The sequence below is a fragment of the Apus apus genome, chromosome 6 (genome assembly GCF_020740795.1).
Source record: "Apus apus isolate bApuApu2 chromosome 6, bApuApu2.pri.cur, whole genome shotgun sequence".
In the NCBI taxonomy this organism is placed as follows: Eukaryota; Metazoa; Chordata; class Aves; order Apodiformes; family Apodidae; genus Apus; species Apus apus.
This window is the reverse complement of record NC_067287.1, coordinates 14,178,578-14,195,759: the sequence shown is the minus strand read 5'-3', so window position 1 is coordinate 14,195,759 and position 17,182 is coordinate 14,178,578. Positions and strand designations below refer to the sequence as shown.

Sequence of the window (17,182 nt, the reverse complement as noted above, 5' to 3'; positions counted from 1 at the left end):
TAGAACTTGATTAATCTAAAGACTCACAAAATTACTTGAACTAATTTAAGTCTTTGAAACTCAAAACTGTGATTTTAAACCTCTCAGCAAAGCATCTGGTTGACCTAGGAGTTGCCAAAACTGACAATTTGACATGAAGGTTACCCAGTTTCCTATAGCTCTGTTCATCTGGATGCCCAGACTTGCAAGTCTAAGCAGTCAGATATTTTACCGCTGCCTGACATTGGATCTACTGAAGGTGGACCTACTAAACACTCAGTGTTCTCCAATGCTAGCAGTGCCCTTAGTGCCATTACAAATGGAAGTGGCCAGAAGAATGTGACATAACAAGGAACCTTGCAGATTAAACACCTGTGCTCATCTGGAAGTGAAGGACCTGTGTTCAGCTCTGCATCTCATCTGGAGGAAGCCTCACTACGGAGCCATCATTACTCCCATTGTTTGCCACTACTACAGGAGCCATCTCATTCTGGCTCACTGAGCCAGAAGAAAAACAACAGAGGACCTGAATGAAGCTCTGGGTGGAAGCCACTCACCTTACCATGGGAAAACCTCAGGAGATGAGGCATTTGTTGTTGATCAGGTGTGCTTTCATCCCAGGAGGAGGTCCAAGGCATACCAAGACCTAGGAGAATGGCCTAAGTTGGCAGGAAGTATATGGTTCCATAGAGATGAAAAATCTTCATTATTTGAGTGATAGGAAGGCTGGAATTTCAGCCTTTAGTCAGCACAGGGGAAAACCTAAGCCTATTTGCCAAATCTGAAGTACAGAGAACCCATTTATATAACCACATGCCTCAAGCTTGCAGGTGTAATTGGGCCAGGAAGGTAGTGATTAACATATGATAAAGAAACTTGACTAATTAGGGGATTTAAACAAATTGATAAAGACAGGCCACAGCTCACTGACTAGGGTTGGTAGGGCTGCTACTTCATCTATGGCGCTGTGAAGTTTTATCACTGCGCCTGCTGCTGTTCAAAGAAACCATCTGGGGCAAGTTGATGCATTAAGTTTGTGCCTGGGTGTATAAAGGTCCCTAGAAGGCAGCAAGAAGGTTATAGTTACTTTGTAATGTTACACAAAACAGCAGCAAAATCAGTATACAAACTAATTCTGTGGTATTATCCAAGAATTTGGCTATGTACCTGGATATCCATCAGTTCCCCTTTATCATACCTTTCTTTCCACACCTCAAAACCAAAGACACTTTCAATTTGGGAGTTTTTTGGGGAAGGGTGCAGGGGTTCGGACAAAGTATCTTCTGGCTGCCACAAAACTATCAAAAACACAGTGCAGAATAAAATTGATTTATAATTAGCAAGGGCTTTGGAGGCCATGAAATCAGAAAGTTTTCCTTGAGTGACAATATTGGTTTGGGGACCACCATGAAAAGTCTTTTTGGGCTTAGAACAAAACACAAAACCTGGAGCCCCCAAATTCAGTCCAATTTGATCACTGAGCATCCAGCTTTTACACAGAGGAAATGCAGAAAAGGGGTACTCTGAAGCATAAACAGGCTTATTTTTAGATACCCACTGAAAGCATCTCCAAATAGGAAATGCAGATTCTTCTGTGTGAAGGTTTGTTTTGTTGTTGTTTGTTGCTTTTTTAAAACCTGGAAGAATAAACAACCATTACCATTGATAAGAATTCTGTTAGTAAAGATTTGGTATATGCAGCTACAGGAAATTTGCTTCCTTCCACTTTCCTTTTACAACCAACTGTATGGAATAAAAGTCTGGACTAAATCCAAGGGACTAAACCAATTATGACAAATAGCTAAATTTGTGAATATGCAGAATCAACTGATCATTGCATAATTACTTATACTCCCGAGTCTATGGGAAAAATATGGCAGCAGAATCATCGTTATTTTCATCACAGTAATTATAAGTAATCATGGTTTCATTCTTGCAGATATGGCTGGATGAGTGCCACCTGAAACTCTGCCTTCCCTCTGTCTCAGATTTGCTTCTCTACCGTCTTATGAATTTATTTTTACACCCACACACAACTGCTCTGCATGTTGTAATTAATAATTCTTCAAATCTGCCTTAAATATCCCTGAATCTGTAATTTCACAAGATTATTCCTTGCAGATCACCATTTCTGTTAACCTCTATAACGATGTACACACGTATTTCTCAGGCTGAAATAGCACACGTATTTTACAAGGCTATGACCAAATAATGTGCATAGATTGTAAACACAGGTAACAGTATAAGCCTTCAAATACTAAGGCTAAGCACTTATAGTTGACCTCTAGCTTAGTAGAAGGAAGAGAAGAAAAAAAGTTAGGTGAAGGATTGTGAGAAATCAAGGCCTGATTTCATTCTGCTGAAACTTCTTTTAAAAATCAGACTTCAAACATGCATTTGCTTCTAATGACTGGCCAGCCAGATGTAGGCAAGAAGAAAGTACCTCAAGATGATCAAATAGACAGGGTAACAGTTTTCCAGGAAAGAAAAAGGAAAACAAACTTCACAGCAAATGAGAAAACTTTCAAGTTCAGCAACTATATAATTGTACAGCCCCTATTCTACAATATGTTACGTTCAGTGTCTAATTACAGGTGTGGGATGAAACCCTGGCACCACTGGAAGTTTTGTTATAGATATATTTGCAACCAACATTTCAGATTTCCTCATTTCTAAATTGTTATGCTTCATGGTTCATTCTGCAAATGTAAATGTATAAGTTAAGTGCCCATACGTTTGCCAGAACACGGACTACAATCCTCATTCAGATGAGTAGTTACTTGTACCTAAATAACCTCAAAGATTTTAGAAAGCATTGTTCAAAGGCAGTTACTGCTTCTGTTAAGTGGAGGTAACGAAAAGTGGCCCTGCTGAAAAGGCGATACTGAGAACTTCCAAAACCTAAACAACTGTCTTTAGGTTGTTTTCCACTTGATTATTTGTACAAAGAAATTAAGCATCCCTCTGAACTACATGGGAAAGTAAAAGCTATCTAGGTTTTAATCTTTGCTGTCCTCTTCATTATAATATACACACTCTATACATATATGTAATATATTAGTAATACATAATCTATGATAAGTAATATGTAATTTATAATATATACTCAAAGTTGGAAAAGCAATCAAAACAAAACCAGTGTTATGTCCAATGGGACAGACAACTTGTTAATAGAAAAACAGAAAGAAGAGGAAAAAAAAAAAAAGGGGGGGATGAAGGGAGAGCAGAAACAGCATGAGTACAAGTTGTGAAGACACTTTTTGCATTCCTGCAGTACACAAAGTTCCTTCCTGTTAGGAGAAAATTCAGCATCACACCCAGAAGCTGGTCATTGATATGTGTCCGAAAGTCCCTTGTGGCAGAGCTGACTCGGGAAAAGCGGCCAGGGCTCTTGCCAGCACCCAGTGGAGCAGGATCCCGCAGAGCATGCGGCGAGCTCAAGATAACCAGCGTGAGCCTCTCTCCAGGACACCTGCTGGACTAGGGAAGGAAGGCGTGAAGGAAAGGGATAGGCTCCCCTGCCCTCCTGGCTTTTATAGCGTATGGCAGGAAATGGGAGGGAACACAGACACACTCTGTCCTGCCCCCTGGATCCCTCGGGGTACTAAACAATGCCCTCTCTCTAGGTCCTCATATTTATACCATTAAAATAGCCTGCACCCCTCTTAAAATATAACACAGCCAAAATCATCCCGGTGCCAAAATGACCTTCACCTCTTGGATTTGTGGAGATTTACTGAAGGAGATTACTTAGAATTGCCAAGCATTGCCAGCATGGCTTTATGCTTTAAAAATTATTCCCTCATGGAAGATGTAAAGTTCTTTGAGGCAGCTTTCTTAAACTAAACAGCACAAATTTGGATGTTTTCATGACTTTTTATCAAGACATAGACCCTCCTGAGGCAACCATGACATGTATTTTAAACGGATAGGTCTAATTTCCAAATGGAACGTATACTAAATGAAATCATTATTTTTGAGAGCTGAAGCTAGACATGGAAAACTCCAAGGCAGTCAGTCTTTCCACATAAATTTTCCAAAGTCTACCAAACCTCATCTCAGGAAAGCAAGTATCCTCTCCAGAGGCAATCTGTCCATTTTTACCGCTGATATGGGAGATCACATATTTAAAATAAAAATAAGTGACTCACATTAAGTGTTCCCTGAGTACAACAGCTTGACTAGTTTTTATTAGAGACGAATCTCATCTCTCCTCCAAGCTGCTTTATCATGTTTCCAGGAAGGCATTTCTATCCCTTGTTCATGAAGACTTATTCCCTGAAGGATGAAAGTTCTTCAAGTAATACTCCTTCAGGATTTACTCTCTATCTTGGTTTGCTCACACTTTATCTTTGATTACTAACTCCACAAACATAAGCTGAATTCTGCAGAATAGGTGTATACAGCTCTCCAAAAGTGTCAGACATATCTTCAGAAGTTCCACAGTGAAGTTAAATTTCAAAGGAACATGGACAGGCTTATTTATTCTGCAGATACCAGTCTTTGTTCTTATTTTTTCTATACCTCAAGAGATCTTCTAAGGATTTCTATTCTTCTCCATTCCCTTAAGAAACAGCTTTGTGAATCAAAAGTAAAAATGGAAAGACTTTCAAAGACTTACTGTTTATATAAGTGTTTTCAAAACTCTCATGCACTAAAACTTGGAAGCCACTGAAAGAACATAAAATATACAACATATATTTGGAAAGGTGATGTATTAAAAGAGGTACTCCCTACCATGAATAATACTTGTATTTGTTTTAAAAAATACCATTAATCTCATTAATTATTATTTCTTAATTAGGCAACATATCTAACAAAATATGTCAAGTATTTAGATCTGATCCATATTAAGCATAAAAGAGAAACATTTTTTCCAGACTTGGAATATTCCAGTACAGGCACTAGTAGCTATAAAAAAAAAAACAACTGATAAAACTTCTTAATTAGAATGAAAACAAATACTTTTAAAGTTCTTTCCACAAGGTAAAAAAAAATAAAATAAAAAAAAAAAATCCCTTTTTTCAGCCTCTGGAAAATAAATCCATATTATGCTGGAATTACCGGGGGATTGGGATGGATGGAAATCTACAAAAAGTGAATTTCCAATATTACAAAGTTTGTCACTACAGAACTTCTGGATTAGCACAAAGGCAAGAAAATATTACTGACCAGACAAATCTAATTGGGTAGATTTTTGTATATAAATATATAGGTTTATAATTTTTTTTAAAAATATACAACAAGGTCACCTCAGTTAAGTAGAACTAAGAGTTTCTATTTTATGTGTCAGTTCAGTAGAAAAAAACTAAAAACAAGCAATTTGTCTCTGTCTTTATCCAAGGAAGACTTCTAACTGGTACATCTCTATCCTTATGATTTGGGGAACTCTGAAGATGAAGGACTCCAGCAACAGCAAAAGGCTGCCAATCAGACCACAAAGGAGGAAAGCAACAGAACATCCACATAACTGAAGAGACTTACAGAACATGGGAACTTTGAAAATAGCTTAAGAAAATACAGGTATTATACATCAGGGTCCTCCCTTTAAATCACTCAGGGCCTTGTATGATGCCCGATTTTCCTTCTTCCCACCCCTGCATTGCCACTGTGCAAAGATTCAGTTTTACTATCGACGTTTCCATGCACACAACCCTTTTCCAAGAAAGTATCTCAGAAGTGGTTTGTAGGGGCATCTTTGAAGATGATGGGTGTCTAGTAGTAGGAAATACGAAGTATATTAACTCAAAGTGGTAAACAAACCTGCTAACCAAGGAGACAAGAAGAGGGTAAGCAGAAATAGGAGATCCTTGGTTTCAGCTGATGCTGACTGAAGATGTAATGGAAAAGGCTTTTATTTCCATATTAGGTATTGAAGCTATGGTCATTACCTATAGCTTTCTACCTCTTTGTCTATCTCTCCTCATCTCCCATTTGAGATATCATTGCAATTCTCTCCTTTCTCCTTTCTCCTTCCAAGGTGCTCACTAGTTTACTAACATGTCTTATCACTAAACCTGGTGTCTATAAGACATCGCCCTCCTTTTGTTCTCCAAAATGTTTAATATCTTAACAATATTCCAGTCCTAGAGTTGTTTGAGGTGGCTTATACCTTCCATTGTCTTGTTATGTACCAATTCCACTAGCCACAAACAATACATTTCTACTTGTCTGTTCAGGAGCTTCTCACCACAGGAATAATCCAAAGTTCAGAAAGGACTCAAAGCAAAATAGGTACAACCCTACAGCAATTACTGAAGACCTGAACGTGCCAAGTCAAACAAGCAGAGTGGATAACCTACCTATTTATTTGGTTTAATCTAAGAGTGAATTAGTAGAAATTACACACTTTTCAGCAGCATAACAACATGATAGCACAGAAAAAGCACTCTTCCTGCCAGTTGCCCAAAAAAATGGCATCCTAATACAACTAGAGCCATTCTCAGCCTTTCTAAATATAGCAAACAACTGCAAAGAAACTCAGTAAGACCTGAGTTCTGGAAACTATGCAAAGTGCTGACTAGTAGGGGTTTGATTTTCTTTTTTGTTTGTTGTTTTTTTTTGTATGTGCATCGTCCTGTCTCCACATACTCCATGAGCAAATGCTCCAAAAGGTCCCATCATCCTCCCAGTAAGGACCCTGCACAAACACCACCAAAAGATGTCAAGTGTTTTTCCTTGTCCATTTAGCCACTGATCTGGCTGCTACTAAGATGCTCAGCAGCACACAAGACAAATGAGCTGTTTGTCTTAGAATCATTCAATTTGAATAGGGTTTTGAGATGATAAAAGCTCCATTTCTCATTACCAACCCAAGAAGCTACTCAATCCTGTCGAGTATGACCCAGAAGGACTATGAAAATTAGCATTGACTTCACTTGAAAATTGTAGAGGAAAAATATTTGCATATTGTGTTCTGTAAATGGTCTTAGTTGAGTATCTATAGCTGTGGAAGCAATTTGAGGAGCCAGGTAACTTCTCTGCAGCACTGCAGTCAATCGAACTACTATTGCTACAGAATGGTTTTCAGCTGTGGGTGGATCAGCTGTAGTGCTTATCCCTGGGACTTTTTTATTTAGCTAATCTTTGTAAATTGTTTGCTACGAACAAATTAATGATGCATTTTCCTTTCGCAAAACAGCTTTAGCATTTGTTCTTTGCTCTACACTGCCTTCTTATTTTAGTCCATTTGCAAATGGTAATTTGCTCACCAGAGGTGAAACTACAAATGGATTAAAGCACTATTTGTTCCAGATTTATTTATAGTTTGTAAGAGCACCTATTTATAGCTTCACATGCCATAGAACACAATTTGCAAACAAGAATAATGAAACTTGGTCTACTGATATAAAGGAATTGCTGGCTACAATGCCCCATCTGAGAGGAAATGTCCACTATTTTCCACATTAGACATCTTCATGTGCTGCCTCTAACATTTACTTTCTTAGTAGACACTTAGAAGGGAAAACAATAGCTTTCTGGCTGTGACTGACAAATCCACTGGAAATGGTTGGAGGACACGTATGATTTAGGGTCAGACTCCAACTGCCGGAACTGTGCCAACCACCCTTTACACTCCTATCTGTTAGGGCCAACTTTAGGGAGTCAGAATCTATTGTCCCTACAGGTGACATGGAGCAATGGAAACAAGATCATACAGAAGATCTGGACTGTAGGAATCAGAAACCAAGACGCATTTCCTGTGCTGAATGGTTAGAGAAAAGGAAAATTTCGGGCAACTTGCAAAAGAATAAGACTGGGAGGTCAGTGATGATGGCACAGGCTGAAAACAACCATGCTTATAGCAGTTTCCTGGGTCAGGGTGAACTGCTGCCAAATACTAAGCACAGAGAATTACTGAGGACATTACTGATGGATATCATGTTAACATCAGCATTAAATTCTTTGGACTCCACCTTAATATCACTTTACAGTTAACCAACTATAAAAGCACATTGTAAGGTCACAGAATTCACACAAAATTCAGTTAGCTTAAGGCTAACTTAAGTATCTCAACACTAAAGGGTAATTGCAATCTAAGTATATCCATTTTATGCAGGCACAAATTCATACAGAGAGCATTTAACAAAACCAGATATACTGACACTTTGAATTATCCTTTCAGTGGAAGAACTGCCCTGGCAAGTATCAAGAAAGACAGATTTCCTGAGAACGTGCTCAAGAGGCCACGTTTGCAGCCAGCTCAGTGAGCTAAACCAGAACTGGAAGCAAATTAGTAACATCCAAACAGCATGTCAGAATCAGGCAGTCTTCAATCCAAACAGTCCTAAATACAACAAATGGGTAGTGGTTGCCTCTTCAAATCCTGTAATAACATAGCTCTTTCAAGAAAAGTGATTAAAACCTCTGAAAAGCCTTGCTTCCCCGCAGCAAGACTGAATTGGTTCCTTCATTCCTACTTGAAAACAGCAACTGTCTTGTTTTGTTTTTTGCTTCTTGCAGCAAAAGTGATAGAAAAAACAATAATCCATAGATACTAACTCATTAACATCTATTTGCCTGGCAATAATTAGCGTGCATAGAGGAGATCAAGTATATCTGAATACTAGTACAGCAGGAAGCATTGTAACAAGACAAGCAGAAACTCATCCTCTAAGCCAAGCACAAGCTCACATATGTAAGCAAGAGTTTTCCTGAGGAAAGGGAATGCCAGGGATCTTTACTGCCTCTATTAAACACTTTTCTGGCTCCCCTGAGAATTACAAATTTCTGATGCACCCTCAGCCTCCTGCCAACTCCCCAGCCCCTACCAATCACCCTCACACCTACAAGACATGGCACTAGCACAGTGGCACTTCTCCATGGGAGAAGATCTGGTCTATACCTCACATGACCCAAGTCATGGTTCAACACCAGAGATTCACTTCCTATCTTGGGATCCAGCTTTGGGGTTAGGGTTCAAAGTCCCCCTTCCATCCAAAGTTATCTTCTGCCTTCCTTGCGCAATTGACAACAGAGGGGTAAGAAGCTTCACCAGCTACCAGTCAACTCCAAACATTTGATTAATATGTGCAAGCATGTGCATGTGTTTGCAGAGTATGAAGTATCTCCTTGCTGTCTATCAATTTTTCCCTTTCATTGCCTTCCTCCAGAGATTGACTATTCTAAAATAAGAGCCTTATTTGCCACTGTTAGAACAGCCTCCTTTATCTTCAAAATCACAACTTTCCCTTCTCCTTTCAAAACTTTGTCTAAAGGACATACATCTCGTTTTTTCTCTCCTTTTTTAGTATACATCTACACCTGCTCCACCCCCTTTCCTCTGTGTCTTCCTGTGTAATTGTTTTTCAGCTCTGCAAAGGTTCTCTCAATATAGACAGCATTAAATTGCTATTTAGAAATATGAAATAGCACTGTATCACAGCCCTCAGTTTTGTCCCAGTAATATATACGATTTGGACTGACTGAAGCTGTGGCAAGTATTCAGGTAAAGTAAATTTTGAATTATTCAACACTTAAAAACACTGAAAAATCATTCACTTGTTACAAGCCATAAGATTTATGTTTTATGTCTCCCAATCAATAGCTAGTGTGTCCACACACAGCTGATTTATCCATATTGAAAATATAATTATAAGTCTAGTTTGCTCTGAACCACAGAGTCCTTTTGTAACAAGATTATTTAAATACAAATGGGGTTGGAAAATTGGTTTTAAATGGCTAATCTGTCTTGTCTTCAACTCCAGCTGCAGAATTTACTAACATCATAAACACAGGCTGAGTGAAAATGTAAGAGGTTTTCTGATTCTCCTTGCGATCTGTCTCTGCAGAGCTCATTAAGGGTGAAGCTGATGGGAGCTGCATGCACGCCGTGAGAGGAGGATAATAAGCCTTGTAATCTCTGTAAGGAGAAAGGGATTTTTACTAGTGCTATGTCATAGAAACTGGTGTGCAAATGTCTGTCTTATCGGCAGCCCAATCAAGAATTTATGTACTCAGGCTTCTGATGCACCAAAGGACACATCTGCCATACAGGTGGACAAAACCTATACCCAGATGGCTGGAAACAAACTCCTCAGCAGCACCACTTGCAATAGGGAGCATCTGACATTTGTGAAGAAATGATTAGGAAGAGTTACATCTGGACAGACTTAGGGATTATGAGAAGAGGTACTGCCTTCCTGCCATCCTCACTAAAGGAGGCCGATGGCCCATGACATGCAACAAGGGAAGGCTGTGGCAGTAGAGCCTCCTCCAAGAGATCATGGCGGTGCAGCCAATTGGGAACACCCTGCACTTTGCCTCTAGGTCATGAAAATGTGCTGGGAGGAACTGCAGTTCAAACTTGACTTGAGTTGAAGACAGATTCAAGTTTTCTGTGAGTTTTAGTTTAACAGAAATATTGAAGAAGAAATTTCAAGACCTTGGTTTTCCTTTGCTGGAATGCAATCAAATTAAAACCAAGCACAACCTTAAACTTCTACTTAAATCAAATGCTTATCTTGAAACCAGGGGACTTCTTGCTCCCTTCTTTTTAGCAATTCAATATATTTTTATTCAATCAAATGGTTCTCCATGTAGTTATATTGCCTTCAGAAAACAAACAAAATCACCAGACTATCTAGGTCCCTTAAACTGGTACATAATTTGCCCTTTTAACAGCTGTAAACAAGCGATAAAAGTTGCCAGCAATGAACAATTGGTGTGAAATATTTAGTGATGTCCACACAGCAAAATACAAACTTCCAGCTACTTTTACTGAAGTAGAAGCTGTATCAGCGAACCTGACAGGTTCAGTGCATATCAGTATTTTATATTGATATAGTAGATATCATCCAGTGATCTCCAGACAATTATTTAGATTTTACCACCCCATCTGAGCTATGAGTCAGCGTTGACCAACTCTTCCTGGGAACAGCACAGCTTTCTGAATCAGAAAGCAGTCAAGTAGGTAAACATATAGTGCTTTCAGCTACACAAAAATTTAAAAAGAAAATCCTAAAAGCTCAAATGCCTGAAGGACACAGTGTACTAAACCCCTATCCTAAGGACAGAGAGAAAAAAAAACCTTCAAAATTGAAGCCTGCAGCAGGGATGCGTTTCCCACTCAATCATCTGAAAATTCTGAGACGGCGTATTTTCTACAGTAATCTAGATTTTAAGACCTCCACACCCTGCAGATGAGAGGTAACCTGGTAACTTGCCACCTTGTCCTGATGTAGGAGACTCCTACCTTGAATCTTGCTTTGACAGATCACCTCGTCTTCTCCCGTCCTGTCGTCCCCCCCCCCCCAAAAAAAAAAGATACAAATTCATAAGGCAGAAACTACCAGTTTTGTGACAGATTGGTACAGTGTACACTGTCACAGATTGTGACAGTTGAGGCCACCCTGGGGAGCTGTTTTCCTTTCCCTGTGAAATGGTCCACTCCACTACCCTCCCTTAAGTCAAGGGCAACAGTTCCTTCCAAGTGGTGTGCAATGCAGAACTTCCCTTACAACTATTTAACAGTCCACATGTTTAGCACCATGGTGTGCTTGTCCTCATTTCATCCAATGGTCTGACTTTCATAGAAAAGCCTTCAGCCTGTGGCTGGACAGCATGCTTCTATTTTTCCTCTTAGAAAAAACAACAACACAAAACGCCCCTCAGAAAAGAATTGTCATTAAAACAGCAACACTGCAAAACTTTAATTTATAATTCTCTACATGGTTCTGAAAGTCTCTTTGGCTTTTGTCTTTGTGCTCTAAATTGCTCTCAAGATCTAATTTAATTCAGTGAAACAAATCCAAAAAGTGCCTGGAAAAATAATAAACTTTCTTTTTAGTTAGAATAAAAATTGTACAGAAGGAATTCCTGATCTTTATTAATTCCTTAGGCAGCCATACAAGCTCCGAGGTGTTAACAAGACTTGACTGGCAAGGTGGGCTATAGAGTCTAATGAAACATCAGATGAGCCCGCTTTGGATTGACACCATCAGGTATTTCCAATAGCAAAGCTCAGCGATGCAGCCAAACAATCCCTTCAAGCCTTCTGCCTGGGGATGTGGAACAAATCATTCTTCTGGACTGGAATTCCATTAGTAGCTTAGATAGTCAGAATGACCAGCAGAAAGCAATATGAGGGGAAGAATATCCAAATCCTTCCCCCAGCATTACCTTTTCCATATCCAAATTCTATTTCATTTTTCCTCAATTATATACAAAAGTGTCCTCTGTAGCCTACAGCAATTTCCATTAGAAAAGAATACTAAGATCACCCCTCCAGAAAGCAAGCTTCCAGATCTACTGAAGCTTTAGAACTTGAGTCAGGGTCTGCTCTGAACCACCTTCATGCCTGATCGCTTTATAGAACAAGAGAGTTCAGTTTCTTCATAAATCTTAATTCACTGTTAAATGCCTGCTGGGCTTGTTCTTATTCTCGTGCTCAATCAGAAACTCATCAGATTGGATCCTTAGGGCATGAAGATGCGCTATGGTAAATTTTATATTTTGTCAAGTTTCTCTTTAAGAAGAAAAGTTTACAAAATAAAATAGAAGGTCAAAGTTTTCCAAAAAGGAGAGGACTGAAAAATTAAACATACAATAAAAAACTAATTTGTCTTGATATAAAATCTTAACAAGGCATATAATACTTTCAAGGAAGGAAGCACTTGATGACACCAAGTCTGTAAAAATATCTCAGATCTGGATTTCCAAGTCCCAAAGGTGGAAGTCAAGAGCCAGATGAAATTATCACTACATTCTGTTCAGAATCCAATTCCTCTGTTTTTAAACATAAGAAAAATAAAAAAGTCTGGAGCAAAGCCAGCCTAATGTAACTTTCAAGTGACAAGTGAAGCTGAACCAGACTTGACAACTTTATGACTATCTTTGGGCCAAAGTTTCCTTTCTAAAGGAAGGAGGATTTAATTAGCTTTCCATAAATCAAACCATGATAAAACAAAGTGGCAATGCAATGGATATTAAAACTGCACAAGTTAACCTCCCTCCGCTGCCTGCCACATGCTCAGGAATAAATTAAGCATCCCTCCTTCCTTCTTCCCACTGCACCACAACTGTGTTCACAGTCACTATGTTCTAGAAGTAAGCATTTACACAGTGTTAACCAAAAAAAAGACAAAAAAGTCTAATTGTTTACCCTTAAATATTCCCTTTATTTGCATGAAGGTGTTTAATTTACTACCACATACCGCCATGCTACCAGGGCTACTGATCCTCAGAACTAGAAAATATAGCATGGAGAAGATGCAACCATTCATTAACAATTCACATTTTCCATATGAAGGGAACCCAAGGTGGCACTGCTACTACACACAGTCCTACCAACAGCACCTGGCATGGCCACACATTGAACTTGTGACACAGCAAGCGTCAAGTCTGTATTTAAATTTTAAATAAAGCCATAAGTGCTTTTTTAGCATATATGCTAAATCATCCCACAACTGATACTGCAACCCCAGCCTTCTCCAGCTGAGGAGCAATTTACCACCCCCACCTCACCCAGCACGAGCTCTGTTGCTCTGGTTGGCAAATTGCAGGATACACAGAGTTCATGTCCTTATTTCCTTGAGGAAGTACGTTAGTGATTAGCCCCATTTACCTTGGTGTTCCTGAGTTGAAGCCAACCAGGCACAAAAGCATGCAGGTCATTTTGAGTGCCCTGAGCATCCTCATAGTCTGAAAAACATTTTCATCCTGGGGGCCTAAACTTGTATTACAGACAGTCAGTGACACAACCCATTTAGATCAAAACACCCTTTAGAATCACGCATGTCTGCTTTCTCACCGCTACAGCACATCCTCTGATCTGAAATCAAAGCCACTTCTCCAAATGCCAAAATGAGCCTGAACCAGAAAGATCTGGGACCAAAGTCACCTGCAGTTCAGACCTACCCAGATGGTGTCATCTTGTCTGTACTGTTTCCAGTTGCGGCCGGTGTCACTGAACATCAGCGAGTAGCTGGTTACCCAGTCCGAGCTCCCGTACCTGCCCTGGGTAGCGACCGCGACAATCTCCACTCTGTCTCCCAGATCAACCTGGAGCCACTGCTGCTCGTTTGAGTCCAGAGGGGACCAGCCACCAGCTCCTGAAGGGGATTGGATAAAGATAATTTAGATGACAATGACAGCACAAGAAATTATACTTGAGAAAAAGCACATTGTTATGACAGGTCAACATAGAGGAGTCTACTTCCTGAACATACAGCTATTTGTTAATATTTTTGTATTAGGAAATAAGCTACATGGAGTGTGCTGCCTTAAGGTTTTCTTAATTAACCTGAAGATAAAAAGGATTTTTTAATTTCTAAGAAATGTTAAGGAAATCTATTCTTTGTCAGCAGGACAGATGTGTGGATGGCACACCCTCAGTTAGAAAAAAAAAATAAAAGTGTATCTATTCCCTCCTGGCATGCTTGTGCAAATCTAAAAATGCCGATTTCTAACTTCTGATTTGCTTTGACTTCTTTTTTGTTGTTGTCGTTTTGAAAGACATAAAAAATGTCAGTTGATTTGTGTCCTATAAAGTATTTGAAAAACTGGTTTAGTTACAGGCTGTAAGTAAACTAACACTTCACAGAATACATTATAAAGCTAGAGACCATTTGACCAGCTAAAAGGACTGCCTTCATACTTGCAAGTAGCCTCCTCCTTACACAGGTTGCTTGTTAAGTGAACATGTATTTTATCTTAAACAAAACAACAAACAAGATCTTCATAAGGATAAATACTAGATGCAAGTTATTGATTCACTTCTTCATTTAGGAATGAGAATTTCAGAAGCCATGATCACATGGAAGCTGATAGCCTGTAATTCATGTTTGTCTTTTAAAAGTAAAGATATGTACAACCCCTTAAATTATTTTAGAAGTTAAACAGGCTTATGGTAATGCCAAGTCAAACAACACAGAACTGTGTTCAGTTTTCAACTGTTTGAATTTTAACACTTCACTTCCTACAGTAAATGTGATCTTATGGTTAAAAAGGCAAATCCTTCCAGTCTGGAATATGTTATTTTATGTTCCTTTGCTTTCTTTTACACCCTTGTATTATAGGCTGTGTTTGTATTCTTTTAAGTTGTTTTTATTTGCTCACATTTATTCTCCATATACACTCAGCATTCACTTAAGCCTTACAAATAAAGGAACAATGCAGCTCTGAAGAATGCAAAAGCCATTTAGAAAGTATCCAAAGCAGCAAATTTTCAGGCTGGCAGTGCTTTTGCAACCCATTATCTTGCATGTTTTGCCATTATTCGTGAAGTCTACAAAAGCACTTATTGTGATTACAGTGAACACAATCACATGGGGAAGGGAAAGGAGGAATATTGAGTTGTGAGTAAAGGATTCATAATTATTCTTGTAAACTACAATAACAATTCCAAACATGTGCTTCCAAAGTTGAAGCATAACTGAAGTTTGTTTATAAGTAGCTGGACAGGTTTACCTTAATATTTTAATCTTATTAACTGACCTATCTTAAAGCTGCTCCATTAATAGTTTATTGAAGTGAACAGAGCTGAATGATCAATAGATATGGCACATATCAAAGAATTCAATTTCAGTAACTTTGCCCTTTAAAGTTTTTTGTGTTTTTTTTTTTTCCTGGAACACAATGGATTTCTCAACTCACATTTGAAATTTCTTTTTTCTAAGAATAGGTGTTATGTTTTTCATTATTTACAGTTCATTAAGCTAGAACTTGGTCCCAATTGCTAAAACAGAAGTGTTTGTTCCATAACTAGAATTTAATATTGTCCCCACTTCCCAGGATGACTCAGTCTTCATTTCTCTACCAGAACTCACCAGGGAAAACAACCAGAGTGCATACTGCTTTTGCTAGTGCCACTTGCTTTTGCCCTTTTCAATCACAACAGAAGTCTTCATTGTCACCGAGTTTATTTTACCTGCATTAAATAGAATACTCTACCCTACAAGCATGCCACGAAAGATCTAAAGAGAATATTAGGAATTTCATCACTCAGTTCTTCTACTTCATAACTCTCTTTTCATGCTATACAGACATATAGCTTAGATAAGACTATAGTACTTCCTGTAAAAAACCTAATGTTTCTTCTTCTCTACTCACCCACTTTAAATTTTAATTGTCATATAAAGAATATTTCTGTCTAGCTTTTAAGTTAGAAAGTATATAACTGTATTCAATGACAACAAGCTGTGCATTTCTCCTGCATGAAATTGTGACTAATGTATGTGGGAGCCAAATTAAACCTTCCTTTGGATGGCAGTATCCAGTACCTGAAATAGACTCTGAACACCACACTTTGTTTATAGCTTTGTTCCAGGAAATGGCAGGACACAGAATTTCAGTTCAGAAGTTCTGGCAGGTCTGCGGCACAAAGTTATTTTCTTCAAAATTCCAAAGAGCTTATTCTAGATGTTTTCAGTAAATACTAAAAGAAAGGTGGGAACTTTCATCTTTAATTCACTGTGTTTTCAATCTGTCTTTCTACCACCTAAACAGGAACAACTAGATAGAGGAAAATCACTTAAAACAAATAATGTGTTTGATGAGTTTCCCATTTGCAAGAAAAAAACCAAACAAACAACTTTGCTTTCTCTGTTGAGTCATATTCTTAAGCCAAGTTTACTATCACAGGCACTTTCCAGTGGTTTGTTAAACATTATAACTAGCATTTATTCTATGTAGTTTATGGTCTGTCCCTTCTGCTGCTAGGAATGGCAGAGAGGTGACAGACTTTCCACAAAAAGTATTTTGCTTTGCTAGGTACCACTATTTTCCAGTTTGAGCACAGCACTAGAAGTTTGTATTTTCAAATTAAGTCAAACAAATTACACACACTGAATTGAAATTTTTGAGATCTGTGGTGAGCTTGAGCTCTCAAATTGCAGATTACAGGGCATCTCTGAACTGCGTATCACTTCAGATGAGCACATTTGTCTGTTGGGAACGTTAACTTAGATGTAAGCACTGCATGACACGGCAGTGACACCAGCTCAGAGCATCACCTCTGAAGAAGCTGGTCTTGCAAGAGAGATGCTACCAGTTACAAACCATGTCTGTTTCATTCACTTTCTCATGGGAAAATTAACACTATTTCCCTCTCCAAACCTTTCACCATTACCATGTCCACAGAGGGACAGTAATTCTACTTACTATTAGATTAAAATACCTGCAACAAGAAATCTGCATTAGCTGCATGACTGAGGGCAGAACTACAGCTTTGCCTATTGAGCTTCTCTCACTTCCAGTCAAGGAT

At 38.7% G+C, this 17,182-nt stretch overlaps 1 protein-coding gene across 1 annotated transcript in view; it reads right to left on the bottom strand.

Moving 5' to 3' along the window:
* Positions 1-17,182, bottom strand: part of CNTNAP5 (contactin associated protein family member 5) — a 265,506-nt gene that overhangs the window by 174,199 nt on the left and 74,125 nt on the right. The window contains exon 3 of the mRNA XM_051623680.1: positions 13,837-14,030. Within this exon, the coding sequence (XP_051479640.1) occupies positions 13,837-14,030 (194 nt within the window). The remainder of the gene's footprint in view (positions 1-13,836; positions 14,031-17,182) is intronic.